Source organism: Alosa sapidissima, chromosome 5 (assembly GCF_018492685.1).
Source record: "Alosa sapidissima isolate fAloSap1 chromosome 5, fAloSap1.pri, whole genome shotgun sequence".
NCBI lineage: Eukaryota > Metazoa > Chordata > Actinopteri > Clupeiformes > Clupeidae > Alosa > Alosa sapidissima.
The window spans coordinates 25,300,781-25,317,316 of NC_055961.1; the positions used below are offsets into that span (position 1 = coordinate 25,300,781).

At 44.0% G+C, this 16,536-nt stretch overlaps 1 protein-coding gene across 3 annotated transcripts in view; it reads right to left on the minus strand.

Moving 5' to 3' along the window:
- The window catches only part of stk32a (serine/threonine kinase 32A), a 47,814-nt gene that overhangs the window by 17,866 nt on the left and 13,412 nt on the right, over window positions 1-16,536 (minus strand). For all 3 annotated transcript variants that reach the window (XR_006032084.1, XR_006032085.1, XM_042093859.1), the window contains exons 5-6: window positions 15,609-15,782; window positions 4,172-4,209 (exon numbers count right to left, since the gene is read on the minus strand). Coding sequence is in view for 1 of the 3 variants with exons in the window: in XM_042093859.1 (XP_041949793.1) it covers window positions 4,172-4,209; window positions 15,609-15,782 (212 nt within the window). In the remaining 2 variants the exon portion in view is untranslated. The remainder of the gene's footprint in view (window positions 1-4,171; window positions 4,210-15,608; window positions 15,783-16,536) is intronic.

Consider the following 16,536-nt stretch of genomic DNA (forward strand, 5'->3'; position numbering starts at 1 on the left):
GACCACTGGATGAGGGGTGGATGGAGGGAGAGAAGAAGTGGGGCGAAAAGGAAGAGAAATAGTGAAAGAGAAAGAGAGAGAGAGATGGAGAGAGAGAAAGGCAGGAAAGAGGGAGAGATGGAAAGAGAAAAAGAGAGAAATCTATAGGGAAAGCAAGGGAGAAGGCTAGTGGTAAAGATGGAGATTGCCAAAGAAAGAGAGAGAGAGAAAAAGAGAGAGAAAGAGTGCATGTAATGGAGGAGAGAGAGTGACATCAGAGGTGTTTAGAACTAAGGTAGCGGAGCAAGGGGAGCAGGAGGAGAGACGAGGAGAGGAGAGGAGAAATGAGGAGAGGAAAGACGAGGTGAGGAGAGATGAGGAGAGATGAGAGGAGAGATGAGGAGAGATGAGGAGAGGAGAGACAAGGTGAGGAGAGGAGAGGTGAGTAGAGATGAGGAGAGGAGAGACAAGGAGGAGAGAGACGAGGTGAGGAGAGATGAGGAGAGGAGAAGAGAGATGAGGAGAGGAGACGAGGAGAGCAGAGGAGAGGAGAGATGAGGAGAGGAGAGGAAAGATGAGGTGAGGAAAGATGAGGAGAGATGAGGAGAGGAGAGACGAGGTGAGATGAGGAGAGGAGAGACAAGGTGAGGAGAGGAGAGGAGAGACAAGGTGAGGAGAGGAGAGACGAGGAGAGGAGAGACGAGGTGAGAAGAGATGAGGAGAGATGAGAAGAGGAGAGACAAGGAGAGGAGAGATGAGGTGAGGAGAGGAGAGGAGAGACAAGGTGAGGAGAGGAGAGACGAGGAGAGGAGAGACGAGGTGAGGAGAGACGAGGTGAGAAGAGATGAGGAGAGACGAGAAGAGGAGAGACAAGGAGAGGAGAGATGAGGTGAGGAGAGACGAGAAGAGGAGAGGACAGAAGAGGAGAAACAAGGAGAGGAAAGGAGAGACGAGGAGAGGAGAGGAGGCTCCTGCACCAACATCAGCAGCAGCCCTGGGAGTGTTACCTGGTTGCCGTGGTGAATGTAAAATGCTCTGGGCTTCAGACGGCCCCGTTTTATTTACACACCCAGCCTGAGGGCTGCAGATAAGAGAGAATTCAGCTGGTCTGGGAGGAGGACAGAGACATTGTCCACACGCACAGTGGACAGACGGGTGGATAGAGGGTTGCGTGGAGGGATGAGATCTCCCCGCCCTCATCTCTATCTTTCCATTCTCTCTGTTCTCTCCTCCTCTCCTGGTGTCAGCCCGCTATTCTCTGTTTTGAATTTATCTATTCTCTTTGTCTATATGCCCTTCTTGTTTCTCTGTTGTTATTTCTCTCTCGCCATCCCTCTCTCTCTCTATCTCTCTGCACCTCCTCCCTCCATCTTGGGGAAGACAGATTCAGGTTGGAGGCAGCTGTCCGTGTCTGGGTGATTGCCCTGCGCTTTGGGCAACGCTGCAGGGCTGCCCGCAGTAATATGCTACTGACAGGGAAGCTAATGTGCCTCTCTTTTTCCCCCTCTCTCCCTCTCCACCCCCTCCTCTCCCTCTCTATGTCTGTTTTTGCCATCCCAGGGGAGGGGCACACTCAGTTAACTCCGCAGAGTGGGAAATACTCCCACTGGATGAGTCAGCATTTCTTTAAGGGTCCTCTACATGCTTCAAGGGGTTAATGTGTTGGCCGTGTGTGTGTGTGTGTGTGTGTCTTTAGGTATATGTTGATGTATATGTGTGTGTGGGTATGAGTGTGTATGTCTGTGTGTGTATGCAGATGTACTGTATGTGTAGTTGTAGTGTATATCTGAGTGTATATATATATATATATATATATATATATATTTATATGTGTGTGTGTGTGTGTGTGTGTGTGTGTGTGTGTGTGTGTGTGTGTGTGTGTGTGTGTGAGTGTGTGAGAGAGAGAGAGAGAGACAGAGAGAGAGAGAGAGAGAGAGAGAGAGAGAGTGTGTGTGCAGGTACACATGTGCATGTGTGTTTGTGTGTGTGCATTTGTTTTATTTAGATTTCGACTGTGTGTGTGTATGTATATGCACTGGCATGTCAAGGGGCGTGTGTGGAACCGATCTTTTCCACATTATCTTAACTCTCCTCACTTCTAGAACTCTCCGGAACATTAGTCAGAGGAGCGTATTCATATTTCATGGCAGCAGCGGCTCTTTAACTTCACCCAGGCATTTGACAGCAGGGCCCTCCCGCATGTCGCAGAGGTCGACACTGCACAGTGGACAACTCGTCCAGGCACTGCCTCCTGTGCCTGATACAGGCTGAGCATACTAATGAGGGCAGTTTGCACTCTCCTACGCAGATATGTTAAGCGCTGGACATTCATTTTTTTTTTTGCAGGGATACACAGTTTTTCAGTGACACTTTACAGTGTACAATACTAGGAAGGAAGGAATGTATCAACCCTATCAGACCTACCCTATGTTACCATATCAAGGTGTATCAAGAATAGCACACTTATTTCATATATTTTAAATGCTTAAGTGCACTGCATAAGTGAGATGTCCTGTCGCTCTGACAGATCCGTGGGTAATCCCAGCCAGAATGGTCCGGTTGGTGTTGGGCCAATATTGACTATTACAATTGATTATTTGTACTGTAAAGGGAGCTATTTCCTTGCAAGGAAGTTAAGGCTTGAGTTTCTGAGCTACAGTGAAGCTCACTGTTGGTGCCGCATAGATAAATAGAAATAATCAAACGGAGCTGAATTATCCAAAAACAGCACTGCCACCGGCCACCACTCAAGCCTGTAGGCTTCTCCATCAGCAGCATTTCCACACAGTGGCTTAGATAGATAGATAGATAGATAGATAGATAGATAGATAGATAGATACTTTATTGATCCCCAGGGGAAATTCAAGAAAACAATGCTTTCCCATACCGGGAGTCGAAAATGGGAAAGCATCGTTTTCTTGAATTTCCCCTGGGGATCAATTGGAGGTCTGGAGAGAATATCCCCCACCCACCCACCCACACACACACACACACACACACATGCACACAAAGGACGAGAGGAGACGGAGGGCAGAGAATACACACGTCCCATATGGAGCTTCCTCTCTCAAAAACAGCTATTTTACGAGGGCCCGTTCCGTTGATGCCATTGGAAATATCAGCCCAGTTGGAAGGCAAGTGTGTTGTGGCTTGAGGCAGAGAGACAGGCATCTACTTGACCGAGTCTGATGAAAATGAGGAGAGCACCGGCAGTACTTGTCTCGATTAAGTATATAAGTATACTCTTTTGATCCCGTGAGGGAAATCTGGTCTCTGCATTTAACCCAATCCGTGAATTAGTGAAACACACACAGCACACAGTGTACACACAGTGAGGTGAAGCACACACTAATTCCGGCGCAGTGAGCTGCCTGCTACAACGGCGGGGCTCGGGGAGCAGTGAGGGGTTAGGTGCCTTGCTCAAGGGCACTTCAGCCGTGGCCCACTGGTCGGGGCTCGAACCGGCAACCCTCCGGTTACAGGTCCAGAGTGCTAACCAGTGGGCCACAGCTGCCCCTCAATTCATTACAACCCCATGATAAGGTTCAGAGGAAAACAAGGGAGAGACAGGAAAAGAGGAGAAAAGGACAAAGAAAGAGAGGAAAGAGAGAGGGGGAGAGGGAGAGAAATAGGGGGGAGTGGAAGAGAGAGAGCCTACTCTGTTGCCTTGGGCTTCTGTTGTCGTGGAGAATAAAATAAAATAAAAGAATTTCTCTCAAACTTTTTTTGCTCCTCACTGAGTTTATCGTTTGCTCCTCAAGATAAACTTGACTTGATGGTGCCTGTTACCCACCGTCCCCAGCCACCTGCCGGTGGTGAGTGTGTGATTGTGTGTGTGTGTGTGTGTGTGTGTGTGCGTATGACAGGGGTCATAATGTTCTTCACATTATTATTCAGCATATCAAATTAAATTAGCATACTGATTATGAATTATGCGCTGTAATTGTATGCTCAGATGGAAACGGCATTCTTTCATTGGCGCCACCTGTTCACTCCTGGCTCTAACGCGTCACAGTGGCCATACTTTACAAACACAAACTCCGCTCCAGGGAGCCGAGAGTCATGGGAGATCAAATCACTCTTTTAACCAAGGCAGGCAGTCCGAGTGGACAGCAGCACAAAGGAAAAGTCAATGCCTGCCGAGTACGGTTGAGGACACCAGGAACCTTTAAAATGCTGTGGCATCGCTTACCATGTTCGTCCAGTAAAATGTTGTCTGGCTTGATGTCTCTGGGGAGAAAAAGAGAGAAAAACACAAGAAGAAAGAACAGATTCAGCAGCGGTGTGAGCAGCGCCGCAGGCAACATCTGAGGTCCCCCATCACTATTCATTACATTAAAGCGTAAACCAACTCAGTCTTAGGTACGGGGGACACATGCGGTCAAAGTGAACACTGTCAACAGTGGATAGAATGCATGACATCCAGAGAATAAGTATCCCTGAGGCGCATGCATTCATCATTGATAACAGCTCCACAGTGTTATATTTGGTCTGACAGCATAGCGTGTGGATCTATAACGCTATACTGAACTCCCTTTCTCCATAGAACACAACACGACAACGGTGTCTTAGCACGGACTATCCAGGTGTCCATGTGACTGTAACGCAACACGCTGGCTTAAGGTAATATATATTCTATTCTTGTGGGTGAGAATCAAGGTCTAGGAACATGTTCCCAGAGCATTTTCATTCAGTAGGGAGCAGTTCTCTGTGCAAACCTTCAACTCTGATCTGTGAGATCTGCCAAACTCTCTTCAAACACTGCTTCAGATCAAAGAGAGCTGAGCAACTTCAGTTCAGTATTTCAGATCTCCACCCTCTCTCCCCCAATGCATGCACGCACACACACACAAAAAGTAACATAAACGCGCACACACACACACACACACACACACACACACACACACACACACACACACACACACCCAGGGGAGGGGGGGGTCCAAGAGTAAAGGGTGCAGCAGGTGTGCTTGCTCTAGCCTGTGTGTGTGTTAACAGGTGGACTGTGGGGGGAGACGCCCAGTCACAGTGAAGCCCGGAGCAGTGCAACATCTGTGTGCTTTAGTGGCTAAACGAGTAGTTTAGTAGCACACACACCGCCACACAGCCAGCCTAATGAGCTCCGACTGGCAATTAAGAAATATGCCCAATTAGTGTATCAAAGAGTTGGGAGAAAGAATAACACACATAGAAACAGAATAGAAACACACACACACACACACACACACACACACACACACACACACACACACACACACACACACACACACAGAGGCAGTAACAGGGAAAGAAACCGAGAGGAGGAGACAGTTAGACATTTAGGCATCTTTATATATATATGTGTGTGTGTGTGTGTGTTTGTGTGCATACATGTGCGTGTGCTTTTACAGAGCCTGGTGTTTGGTGACTTGCGGTCGGGTAGTGGGTTAGAAAGGTCACTCTTGTTGTGTTTAATTAGCTGACATTTCCATCAAAAGGAGGGCGAGAGCACAGGCAGATAGAGATGCAGAAGTGGTGAGGGAGGGAGAGAGAGAGAGAGAGAGAGAAAGAGATGGCAGAGAGAGGGGGTGGGGGAGAGATGCAAAACAGAGAAGGTGAGGGAGAGAGAGAAAGATGGCACAGGGGAAAAGAGAGATGGAAAGAGGGCAAAGTACAGAATGCAAGGGAGAGATGGCGTGAGAGAGGGGGGGGAGAGAGAGAGAAAGAGAGAGAGAGAGAGAGAGAGAGAGACTAGTTGTTGTGGAGTGGTGGGCCAGGCTGCTGCACAAGGGTGGAACTCACTCATCATCGCCAACAAAGGGAGATCTATCGATGACATCGCCCATCACCTAGACAACAAGCCCCCATGGGAGAGTTGCGTGGCAACCTAGAGGAAGGGCTTTTTTAGTAAGCACACACACAAACACACACACACACACACACACACACACACAGGTGTGTGTCTGTGCAGGGCAGCTGTGGGTTAGGTGTCTGCCATTTAGGTCACTACCCTGTGCACAACACCACCGCTGGTTAGCAGGCCTGAATGAACAGGCTGATAGGCTAAGCTAAGAAGGGTGATCTTGCACAGAAGCCAGTTTAAACATTAACTGTATTTGTATTGCATATTTACTCTTCAGTTTAGAAAATAATACCTACTGTTTACATTTTTCCTGCGTTTATTTTATTTAATGAATTAATTATTCATTTATTTGTGTTATTCTTATTCACAGTATTCACAAACAGAATGTCCTTTTCTTCATTGTTGCTAACTTTATAAATATTATGTTGCGGTACTCTAAATATTATGTACTCGGTAATCTAAACAATAAACTCATGACCTCAATCGCAGGAAGTGCACCGATGGTTGAAATATATTCGTTATCTGCACTGTAAGCCACATTGTGTGAAAGTGCCCCTGAGAGGAATACAATGCAAAGGTATACTGTTATTTCTATTTCTGTTCACTCCATTTCTCTTCTGTCATTCAAAGAGCAATTACTTTGCAAGTTCTCTTTCATCTGCAAGACTGCAATAAAATAACCATTACTTTAACAATGCCCACCACCCTCACTAATTCAAAGCCAATAATACTCTATAATCTGATATTCAGAGCAGTCTCACACTTCCTCTGTGGTTTCATTTGGACTCTCCAAAAGTGGAAATTTCTCTCTTATAACTGCCAGTATTTCATCCTCACTCCTGACTCAGTTATTCCTATAATTAGGAAACGTTACTGGTCACTAAATCTCTGCACTTAGGGCTTGAAAGATCCTGCGGTGATGTGTGGCAAGCCTGAAGCTTAAGCGGACCATGCTCAGCAATTTGGTGGCATATGTATACTTACTGTATATACATACATACCTACCTACCTACCTACCTAACTACACCTGTCAATATTGGATGAAGTCACATTTGTTTAAAACATATTCCTATAACCAAATGATAAATAAATAAATACAAATCTGCTGTTTTGCACATTTCAAAACAAATATGAAGGTCCTGAGAAGGACAGACATTACTTGACTCGACTCTTCCTGTGTCTCCACTCAAGTAGCCACTGCTGTCATTGCTTCTGCTGTCGTGTCACTCTAGCGTCCTGTGAAGAGGTTATTAGTGATTCATCACCGACCCCACTGGCTTGTGGTGCCGAATCCGATCCTCCAGCCTTTTCTCTCGGTTGACTAGCCCGACAACCTATTACCTGGATCTAATAACCTCATTACATCGCATATCATGATGAGGCCAGTAACTGAGCTGGGCTAGTGGTCATCCGATCCCCACGCATGGCCACCACACACACACACACATACACGCACACACAACTAGCCATGGTTGCCCTTCACCAAACCGAGCGGCTCATCTGCTGTTTGTGTGGCTGTGTCTGGTGCTGCATGCTGGGTAAAACCTGCTCCGCTGCCAATGAGGTAGCGGGAGGCTGCACTGTGGCTGTGCTGCTCTGCAGTGGGGGTTCCTGGATCTCTGATAAGCTTCTGTGATTAAGGAGTGCAGCGGGCCAGGTCGGGCAGAGCAGCGCCAGATCAAGACCGGACCTGGCAGAACTTGAGCCAGCGGAGGGCCGGAACGGGCTCTGGATTCGACCAGCTGCAGGAGATCTGGCCTCGCTCGGGCTGTTACACCCCCAGTGATTACCGATTAAAACTCAGCGCTGATCCAGTCAGGCTTTTGTCGACCAGAACAAGAACGCGCTACATTCACAAGGTCCTCAATAAGCCCTCTCTCTCTCCCTCTCTCTCTCTATTCTCCCCGAGATGAGTCATCAGGCAGTTAAAAGTCGGAACAGCCTGTGCGCCTCTGATGGGTACAGCCTTGGAAGAGACAAAGACTCTCAAAACAGAAGTCTTAGGGCTCTATCTTGCACTCCAGCGCAATTGACTTTGTATACTCGCGCTTTTGTCTTTCCTATTTTGCAGTCAGCACATATTGTAATTTTCCCTCCACAGGTACATGTGCGTCCACGGGGGCGTTTCAGCGAAAAGAGGGGGCGTGTTCCGGCGCAAACAGTGTTGATATTTTGCAGTTTCAGAAAACAATTCCGCCATAGACCAGGAACCTCCTGGTCTAAAGTCAGTGGCGCAAATTCAGATGCTATTTTAAGGGCGCATGCATGGCCACAGGCCTGCAGGAATGAATGCTATGCACAACGATCTACAGACACCCTGTGCACAGATGGAAACATTCAAAGCCTTGATAATATTTGTCCGTTTCACGGTTTTGTTCATGCATTGGTAAACTAAAAATTTAGTAGCCTATATAGTACATCTACATAGCCTGGGTGTTCCCATGCTGCCTTGCGCGCGATTTGATTCACGCTGCTAAGGCAGCCTGGAGACCATGGAGCAAATTTTCGCCTGAGATAGGGAACCAATCACAGAACAGGGGGGAAAGCAAGACGATGATGAGCTATGCACAGACGCATTTGATAGACATCCGTGGCACCCAATAAACGGATCTGAGCATTTTTTTCAAATACGAGAAAATGAACGTTTGGTTCCCAGACCACGTCTCATTGAGAAGTGGTGGCGCTAGCCAGGCTAACATCTACATGCAATATCTTTACAACAACAATGCCTAATTACGACCTATTAATTTGGACAACTTTATACAGCCCTATAAAGGCTAAAGTTACCTTTAGTTTTGTTCCAATTTACCGTTGTGTATGGCTTTAAACATTGTGTGCGCTTTAACACCAGCCTATAAGCATTATTCCAGCTGCGCTAAGGTTTTGACAAGCACCGCAATTTTGCCTACCTTGTTGTAGCCCATCTGAAATAACTCCAAGCTTTGCTATGTTCCCTCCATCCTTTCGTTGTTTTCAAAAAACGTTTTATATCCATGATGGCCTTGAAGTCTTGAGTTTGTGAATTAGCTTAAATCAGTTTATTATGTGCTGTTCACCAGCAACCATAGATAGTAAAAGAAAGCAGCAAGTAGCCTTGGATATAATTTCTGTAGTTGCTGCGTGCATTCATTGTTATTCACTCTCCTGCTCAAACAAAAGTTGTGCGTGCATTAAGTTGATGATAACGTGTTTACAAACTCTACTTTACATAAAATATTGTGAATAGCCTACTGTCATGCAGTTAATGGGATACTGTGCAGAGTTGGAAAGTTAGGTCAACTCGGAAACTGTTTCTCGTTGTTAAATTGCCTGATGGTAAGGTACAGCCGTAGCTTACACCTGCAGGAGCGCTTGCTTGGGCGCCTGTGTTGCGCAATGCACTTTGCTCCTCTCATCTATATGACGCAGTTCCTATTTCTCCAAACCATAAAAAATTACAAGGACAAATATTGCTACACGAGGGAAATCGGTGTGGTGTCCGATGTGAAAAAATAGGTATAAATCTAGCTTACACATTTCCACAAATCACGGATGTGTTGATGACATAAATTAAGAAATATTAGAGGACTTAATGAGACGTGATGTTGAACTACATGCCGATGCCATTTAACCCAAATGCCCCAGCAGCAGCACGGGAGAGGAGAGCTTATCTGACAGAAGATCTGCATTGTCTATAGTGAGGTAATGTTAGATTACATTGCAAAAATATCACCATGCATTCATAACCTCGTGATTCAGTGAGAGTGATCCCAAAACATCGGAAAGTGACATTTCTGTATTACATTTTGTCAAGAGGAAAAATCAATAGCAAACTGTTCCCAACTGACTATAGCGCTGTGAACCGTTCCTGGTTGCGCCTGGCAAATCCGCCATCATAATAGCAATCCGCTATGGAACAAGCGTGCCTGTTGTTAAAGGGAATGTGAAATGACGCTCTGATTGGTTTATTGCACGTAACGCCCAAACCACACCCATGAGTAATGTAGCTACTACAGACCACCCCATTTTAGCTTTGCGTCGGGCGCAACAGTCATTATCCCGCCGGTAAAATAGCATCAGCGCCCAAGATCCGCCCACAAAGCGACTTGCGCAAAGTCAATTGCGCTGGAGTGGAAGATAGAGCCCTTAAAGTCATTGTTCAGTCAAGAGTCAGAAGTTATGGAAGTCTTTGCAGCACAAGTTAAGCCACAGTGAAGCTACGATACAAGGACAGTTAGATTTGATACCACAAATCTAAAAGAAAATATCATCAATGTAGAGAGTTGCCAAGTGAGACATCATCTGTCATATCTCATATTTAATGACATTCTGACTTAAGGGTCAGAAACATAAACCAGGTGAATGCAATCACATTTGGATTTTTACATTTTTAACCGTGAGATTAAACTTTGAGAGCCTCGGCCATGTGAAACATTTACAGGTATAATTCTGGAAAGAGGCACAAAAGCTCACTGAGCATTACTAATTGAGGGAACAATTCCGAGCAGTGTGGCTAACAGCCTTGCGATATAACATGCATTATTAACACCCTCAAACTCTTCTTTTTTTGTCTTCCTTCGCTCCGATCCACTTCAATGAAACACCAAACACTCTACAATTAAAGCTGTTCTGCGCCAACTCTGCATTAAACATGCTGTCTTGTCTCACAGGAAGCACAGTTTCACACCGCACGTTTCGTTTCAAAACTTTCCTGCATGTTGTTGGCGAGTACTGTGCTCCCACTAGTTCCCTACACTACATGCTGAATGCATGAGCAGGTATGCCAGTTCACTTTTGCTCTCAACGTCAACATCAGCTTTGAATGGTGGAAAGAGGAGTAAAAGCACCTCTGGATGACAGGGCAAAGTAAAGAAAGGCAATGGAAAAGATTAGTGTAGAAGGGAATTATTCATATGACAGATGATTCACTGTTGTGAATAGAACTGTGCTGTGTGGTAAACCAAACTCTTGGGTGGGTAGTGCACATGGACAAGACAGAGTGACAGAGAGGAGAAAAGAAAGATAACAGAGAGAGTGGTGGAGGATTCTTTGTGGTCAACTGAAAAACAGTGGATCTCCGCAAGTCTCACAACTATTCAGAAAATGTTGCATCCCACACCCAGCAGAAGTGAAAATTACTGTAGGCCTATTGAGCGTACAGACATGTCTCTCTGAGATAAAAGCAGCACTCTCCCCAACGTGTCCGTTGCCTGTGGGGCTGGCTACCAGAGGCCTCGGCCAGAGAGCTCCAGCAAGCACCAGCCCTCCTTTGGCCAGTACAGAAGTGGAATTTCAATAAACAGGCATGCTTTAAAATGTTAATTTTAATTCTGTGAGAGAGCATCTCAACACATACTGATTTAAGAGGGAGGTTAGGGGGGTATTGCGAGGATCCTGTTCAAGTTTGAAGCTATGAAAAGGATTCCGGGCTAGCCTGACACTCACCGTTCGCAGTGCTCAGTCCGAGGGGCGGGATAATCAGTTGTCTTTCAAATTCCCTCTGCACGCAATAGGACAGCGGCAGCGCTATGAGTCCCATGCGTTTCCCACCAGCGGAGCTAGTTGGCTAGTTCAAACGTTTCCCAACTTAATAAAAGCTTAACTCGTGTCACACTGTTCGCCAGCAGCAACATCCATCTCAAGTAGCAGGGAATTCAAGCCAAACCGTTGCAACTCTGCCATCAATCATTATGTTAAGCCCACCTAACGACTCTATACACAATTTCATTGGCCTGATTAAGATGTTAAGCCCACCTAACGACTCTATACACGATTTCATTGGCCTGATTAAGTTTCGATTTCTGGAGCTCACAAGCCAACGGAGAGTTGCTAGACTAGCCCTGGCAGCTGCTGCTAAGGGCGTGTCTAGATTTCTAGGCTAATTCCGGGCCAGAGTTACATTTACAATTCCATAAATCTGCACTGACAGAATTCCTTTTCTGTCTAAAAAAGAATTTGCGCTTGGGTGTCAAAAATTGACTTAATTACTTATGTCCTATTCAATCGGTGGCTGCTGGGGTCCAAACCCATAAGGTTAACAGTGCTAACTCTGCAGCTGTGGTGGGGCTCGGGGAGAGGGCTGGCGAGGCTCCCCAGCACGCCACTGTGGTCTGTGGTCTGTGGCCATCGATGGGGAAGGAAGGAGGCATCCCAAGCAGCTGAACGATGATGAGAGAAAAAAAGCTACACAAAAGACCTTCAGCCTCACATTGGCAAGATGTTTCCACCGTTATTTCAGCTCCTTATAGCATACAGAAGGAGTGATTGTGTTTGGAGTAAAAGATAAGGAATCCAGAGATTGCACAGAGAGATACTCATAGCAGCAGCACAATCTGGAGCCACCTCACACCTCCTGCTTTATAGGGGATTATAAAAAGCCAATGCACCCAGATCGCCATGTAACACTGTCGTGGGTAGAAACATGACTCTTTTCATCATTTTTAGACAAATTGGGTGCATCCTTTTTTGTTAAATGTGTACCCAGTATGTTGGGTACATCCTTATTGTTAAATGGGTAAGTTGGAAATTGATCAAAAGGGGAATTCCTACACCGTGTTACTTTAAATCCCTGAAATCTACTACTGTAGTCCTCTTCAAAGACACATTAACAATATGGAGCTGAGTCCTGAAGTCTTCAGTGAGATACCAGACAGTGTTGCTGTTGTTGGATTGCTAATCAAGCAGCAATACCCATAAGAGAGAATATAAATCACTGCACTGTTTGTGGTGAAACCAGTTTTATACCAGTAGCCAAATTTCAACTCTGTTATATTTCTGCTGTATAAATGCAGAATGGGATTGAGGACTTTAAAGAATCCTTAAAGAGTTGGAAAGCTCTAATTAATCCCTGTTGACATAAAAACACTGGATGGAGAAAAGTCTGTGAAAACAGATTTCTATACAAACACCAGTGCTCAGTAAAAAGCAAAAGGGAATGATGGATACATTCATTTGGTTGACTAATTAATTCTTAAATATCTCCATTAAACATTCCACTCTTTTTATAAATGTTTTATTTGATGTCCTCTCACTCATTTTTTTCTAGTTCCAATTATAATCTGTTACTGTAAATCTATTAATAAAATACTATATACTCACAATTCTACAGTACAAAGTGTGTAATGTACAGTACTACCATAATTAGTATACTAGGTTACAAGGTCAGAGAATTGTTATTTGTAAGGTTTGTTTCACCTAGTACAAAAGCGGATAAATCTTAATGAATAACCTTTTACATCATTAAGGAAAGCCTGTTATAATAATTGCATGAATTTACAAAAATTAAAATTAGCATAATGCTATAATTAGGGCTGTCAATCGATTAAAAAAAATAATCTAATTAATTACATACTCTGTGATTAATTAATCTAAATTAATCACATATATCATTTTTGCTGTGAAAGTATTTTAAATATTTAAATTCAAATGAATCATTGAATAATCAGCATTAGTGACATTAAACTTCAAAAACTCTTATTATTATTTTCACTGTTCAAATAATGGCCATAATAATCTATGATATGACCTAATATGCTGAGGAAATAAATTCAAAACTGCTTCGGGAAGAAGTTTTTTCTTCACATACAAGGCATTTCCGGCCACAGATATAACCTAGGGGACACAATGAAAATAAATTAACACTCCCCTCAATGTCAACACTTCCTTTGCATTGATGTGCGACTATAGAGTTGATGAACTCCGGTGATATGCAAATTCCTTGCTGCAGACATTGCAAAGGACTTTATTTTCAACACTTTGTTTATCAACACCATCAGGGCGTTTTTAAAAGTAATTGTTCCAATCAATGATCCAGGCAGCACGTTTTTTTCTCTCTCCTTCATTTTACAGTCTAATTTTTACTGACTAGAACGGCTCGGGTCAAAGGTCATAAGGAATCGATTAATCTGCACTAATTTTTTTAATCAGTTATTTTTTCTCAAATTAATTAATCGAAATGAATCAGTTATTTTGACAGCCCTAGCTATAATATGACAAACAATAATATGATAACTGATATATCATAAATCCTGTAACTTGATCACCTTGGTAATCTGTCTGCCAAATTTCCTAAAGGACAAGCTTGCTTGTTCAGTGCTCTTGTTTTTTCCCCACTGGTTTGGAAAGCTGGTCTCTGTACAATTGCATTAACTGAACAGTAGTCATGCGTTAATAACTGAAGCTTCTCTGAGCAGCTGTTTTTCTCAGAAATAGAAACATAGGCCCCTGTGTCTGTCTTGGCGCCCTGACCGCAGGCCAGTCCCAGTGGACCAGGTCACAAGTGCTGGAGGGAGAACCGCTCTGATGTCATAAAGCAAAGGGGACACTGGAAAACCATAGGGATGTGCAGGTTCATGCAAACACACACACGTGCACGCTCACACACTATCTATCTATCTATCTGTCGATCTATCTATTTATCTTGTTTCCATGCATCTATCATTTATTTATTTGTTTTTGTCATTGTTTGTTTCTTACAGCCCTCTTTCTGTTGATCTCTCCTCTCTCCCTCTGCTGTGGTTTGTGTGTTCAATTCTCTGACAGATGACTTGAATATTAAAATGTCTCTGTCCTCCAACTGATGAGGGTAAAATATCTGATGTTGAGTGTGGAGCAAAAAGCATAAAGGCCTTGAGAGGAGAAACATCAATATGCTTACGGAAACATATCATATTAACTTCTCCGCTGCATCAACAGAGCTAACAAGTTGCTATGTGTAATGTTCAGGGCACTGTGTCAGAATTGAAAGGGAATGTTTAAAGTAATCTCCCATAAATTCACAAAGCAAATGGTGCAATCCGTTACTCGGGGTGTGATTAATTAGGCCTGCCAGAGGGCCTAAAGTTGCTCATTATTCCTGTTCTGGGAAGGCCCTTTCTCTGATCACCACACACACTCTCCAGCTCTCCTCCGTCAGTGATTCATGGAGCACGTGCCACACACAGTTTCACAGTAGTCTGTCTCTGTGTATCTCTCGTACAGTTATTCTCTCACAGTCATTCGATAGCAATGCTCCACGTCTCAGGAAAAGAACCAATTAGATGGGGTCTGTTTTTATATGTAAGTTATATAAAAGTGATATAGAAATGCTTTTAAAAAAATATGTAACTAATGTGGTATGGGCTTAAATGTGTATGCCTGTATGTTAAGGACACACTTATGATAAATAATTTCTTATCAGGGATGAAGTACTAGTACATCAAATACATCCTGCTCTATCCTACCCTATCTATCCTGTCCTATTCTCAGCTTTTTCATTTTCATACATTTTTAAAACACCACACACATAAATAGCTATTCACAATGAATGCTTTCCCTACTGACAAGCCTGGCATCCAAAGAGTAGGCCAAGCCTTCAGGCAGAGAGCAGTGCATTCTGTCTCTTGTCCAAGGGCACCTCTACACAAAGTCAGGAGGAGCTGGGATCAAACCAGGAATCCAGCAACGGCTTGGCCTACTATTCGACCTTCTCTTCCTCTTACCCAGGACATTTATTTATAAGGCTTTTTTTTTGCCTTGATCTTTTTCCATATCAACACACCCAGAGCAGACAGAAAGTTACTGAAGTTTGCTGAATTTCACAAAATGTGTGCTTTTACTGAAAGACTGCACATTTTAAATTGATGGCAACCCAAGGACTACCGTTCTGACTAAGTAAACAACATAAGGACCACCACTGAATGAAAAACAGTGATACACTTATTCACACTACTTTATTTAATGCATGGTCATGGACCACCAGCAATGCATCTACAGATCACCAGTGGTTGCAGTTCCTGCTTTACTGTAAAAGGATTGTTTACTCTCTCACCGGTGGATGATGCGCTTGTTGCGCAGGTAGTGGAGAGCCAGGGCTATCTCGCAGACGTACAGCTTGATGGTGGACTCGGAGAAGTGCACGTTCTGCTGCAGGTGGTAGCGCAGGTCACCTCCCAGAAGCAGGTCCACCACCATGAACATGTCCTCCTCATCCTGGAACGAGTACCTGAGGCAAAGAGAGAGAGAGACAGAGAGAGAGAGAGAGAGAGAGGGAGAGAGCAGGAGGTCAGGTCTCTTCATCACTCAGTCATGAAGTCATGATATTACCCACCAACTATAGCATCCTTGGGTGATTTAAAAAACTGATTACTAAAATACTAAAATTAGATCTGACCAATTTCCAGATACACAGAATTAGAGTTAGTGATAAGTAACAATGTGTAATTTAAAGTATATTGTAGGCCTCCCAAAAAATAAAGTACATCATAAGACCAAACCATTATACTTCCTATTTAAAGAAACACTAAAGAAGATTTGCTCTCGGGGTCCCTGCCCAGTTGAACAGCAGTAATAAATTAACTCGTTGATATAATAAACGTCTTTCTAACATAACTCGAATACAATATAGAGGCAATGCACGGACAGCAGTCTGTAGAGAGTTCCGTATTGCTGTAAGTAGCCTATCCTGTACTCTGCAGCTGTCGAAGCCAGTATAGGCATAAAATTAGCTAACCCTCCGGCTTAACCGCTGACTTGAATTACGAACATAAACTGAGGAATCGGCAACTTTTCACGGTCAGACATTTACTGTCATCGTTTGTAGGCTCACTCGCCTTTTTAAGGGTTTATGAGCCATCAAAGTGATTTTGGAAACTTTATTTTAACGTAAAAAAACTCTTTAGAGCTGCTTTAAGTTGAAAGTGAAAACTATTCAGAATTTGGAATATCTCAACAATTTTGTAGATCTACGATATCACCAT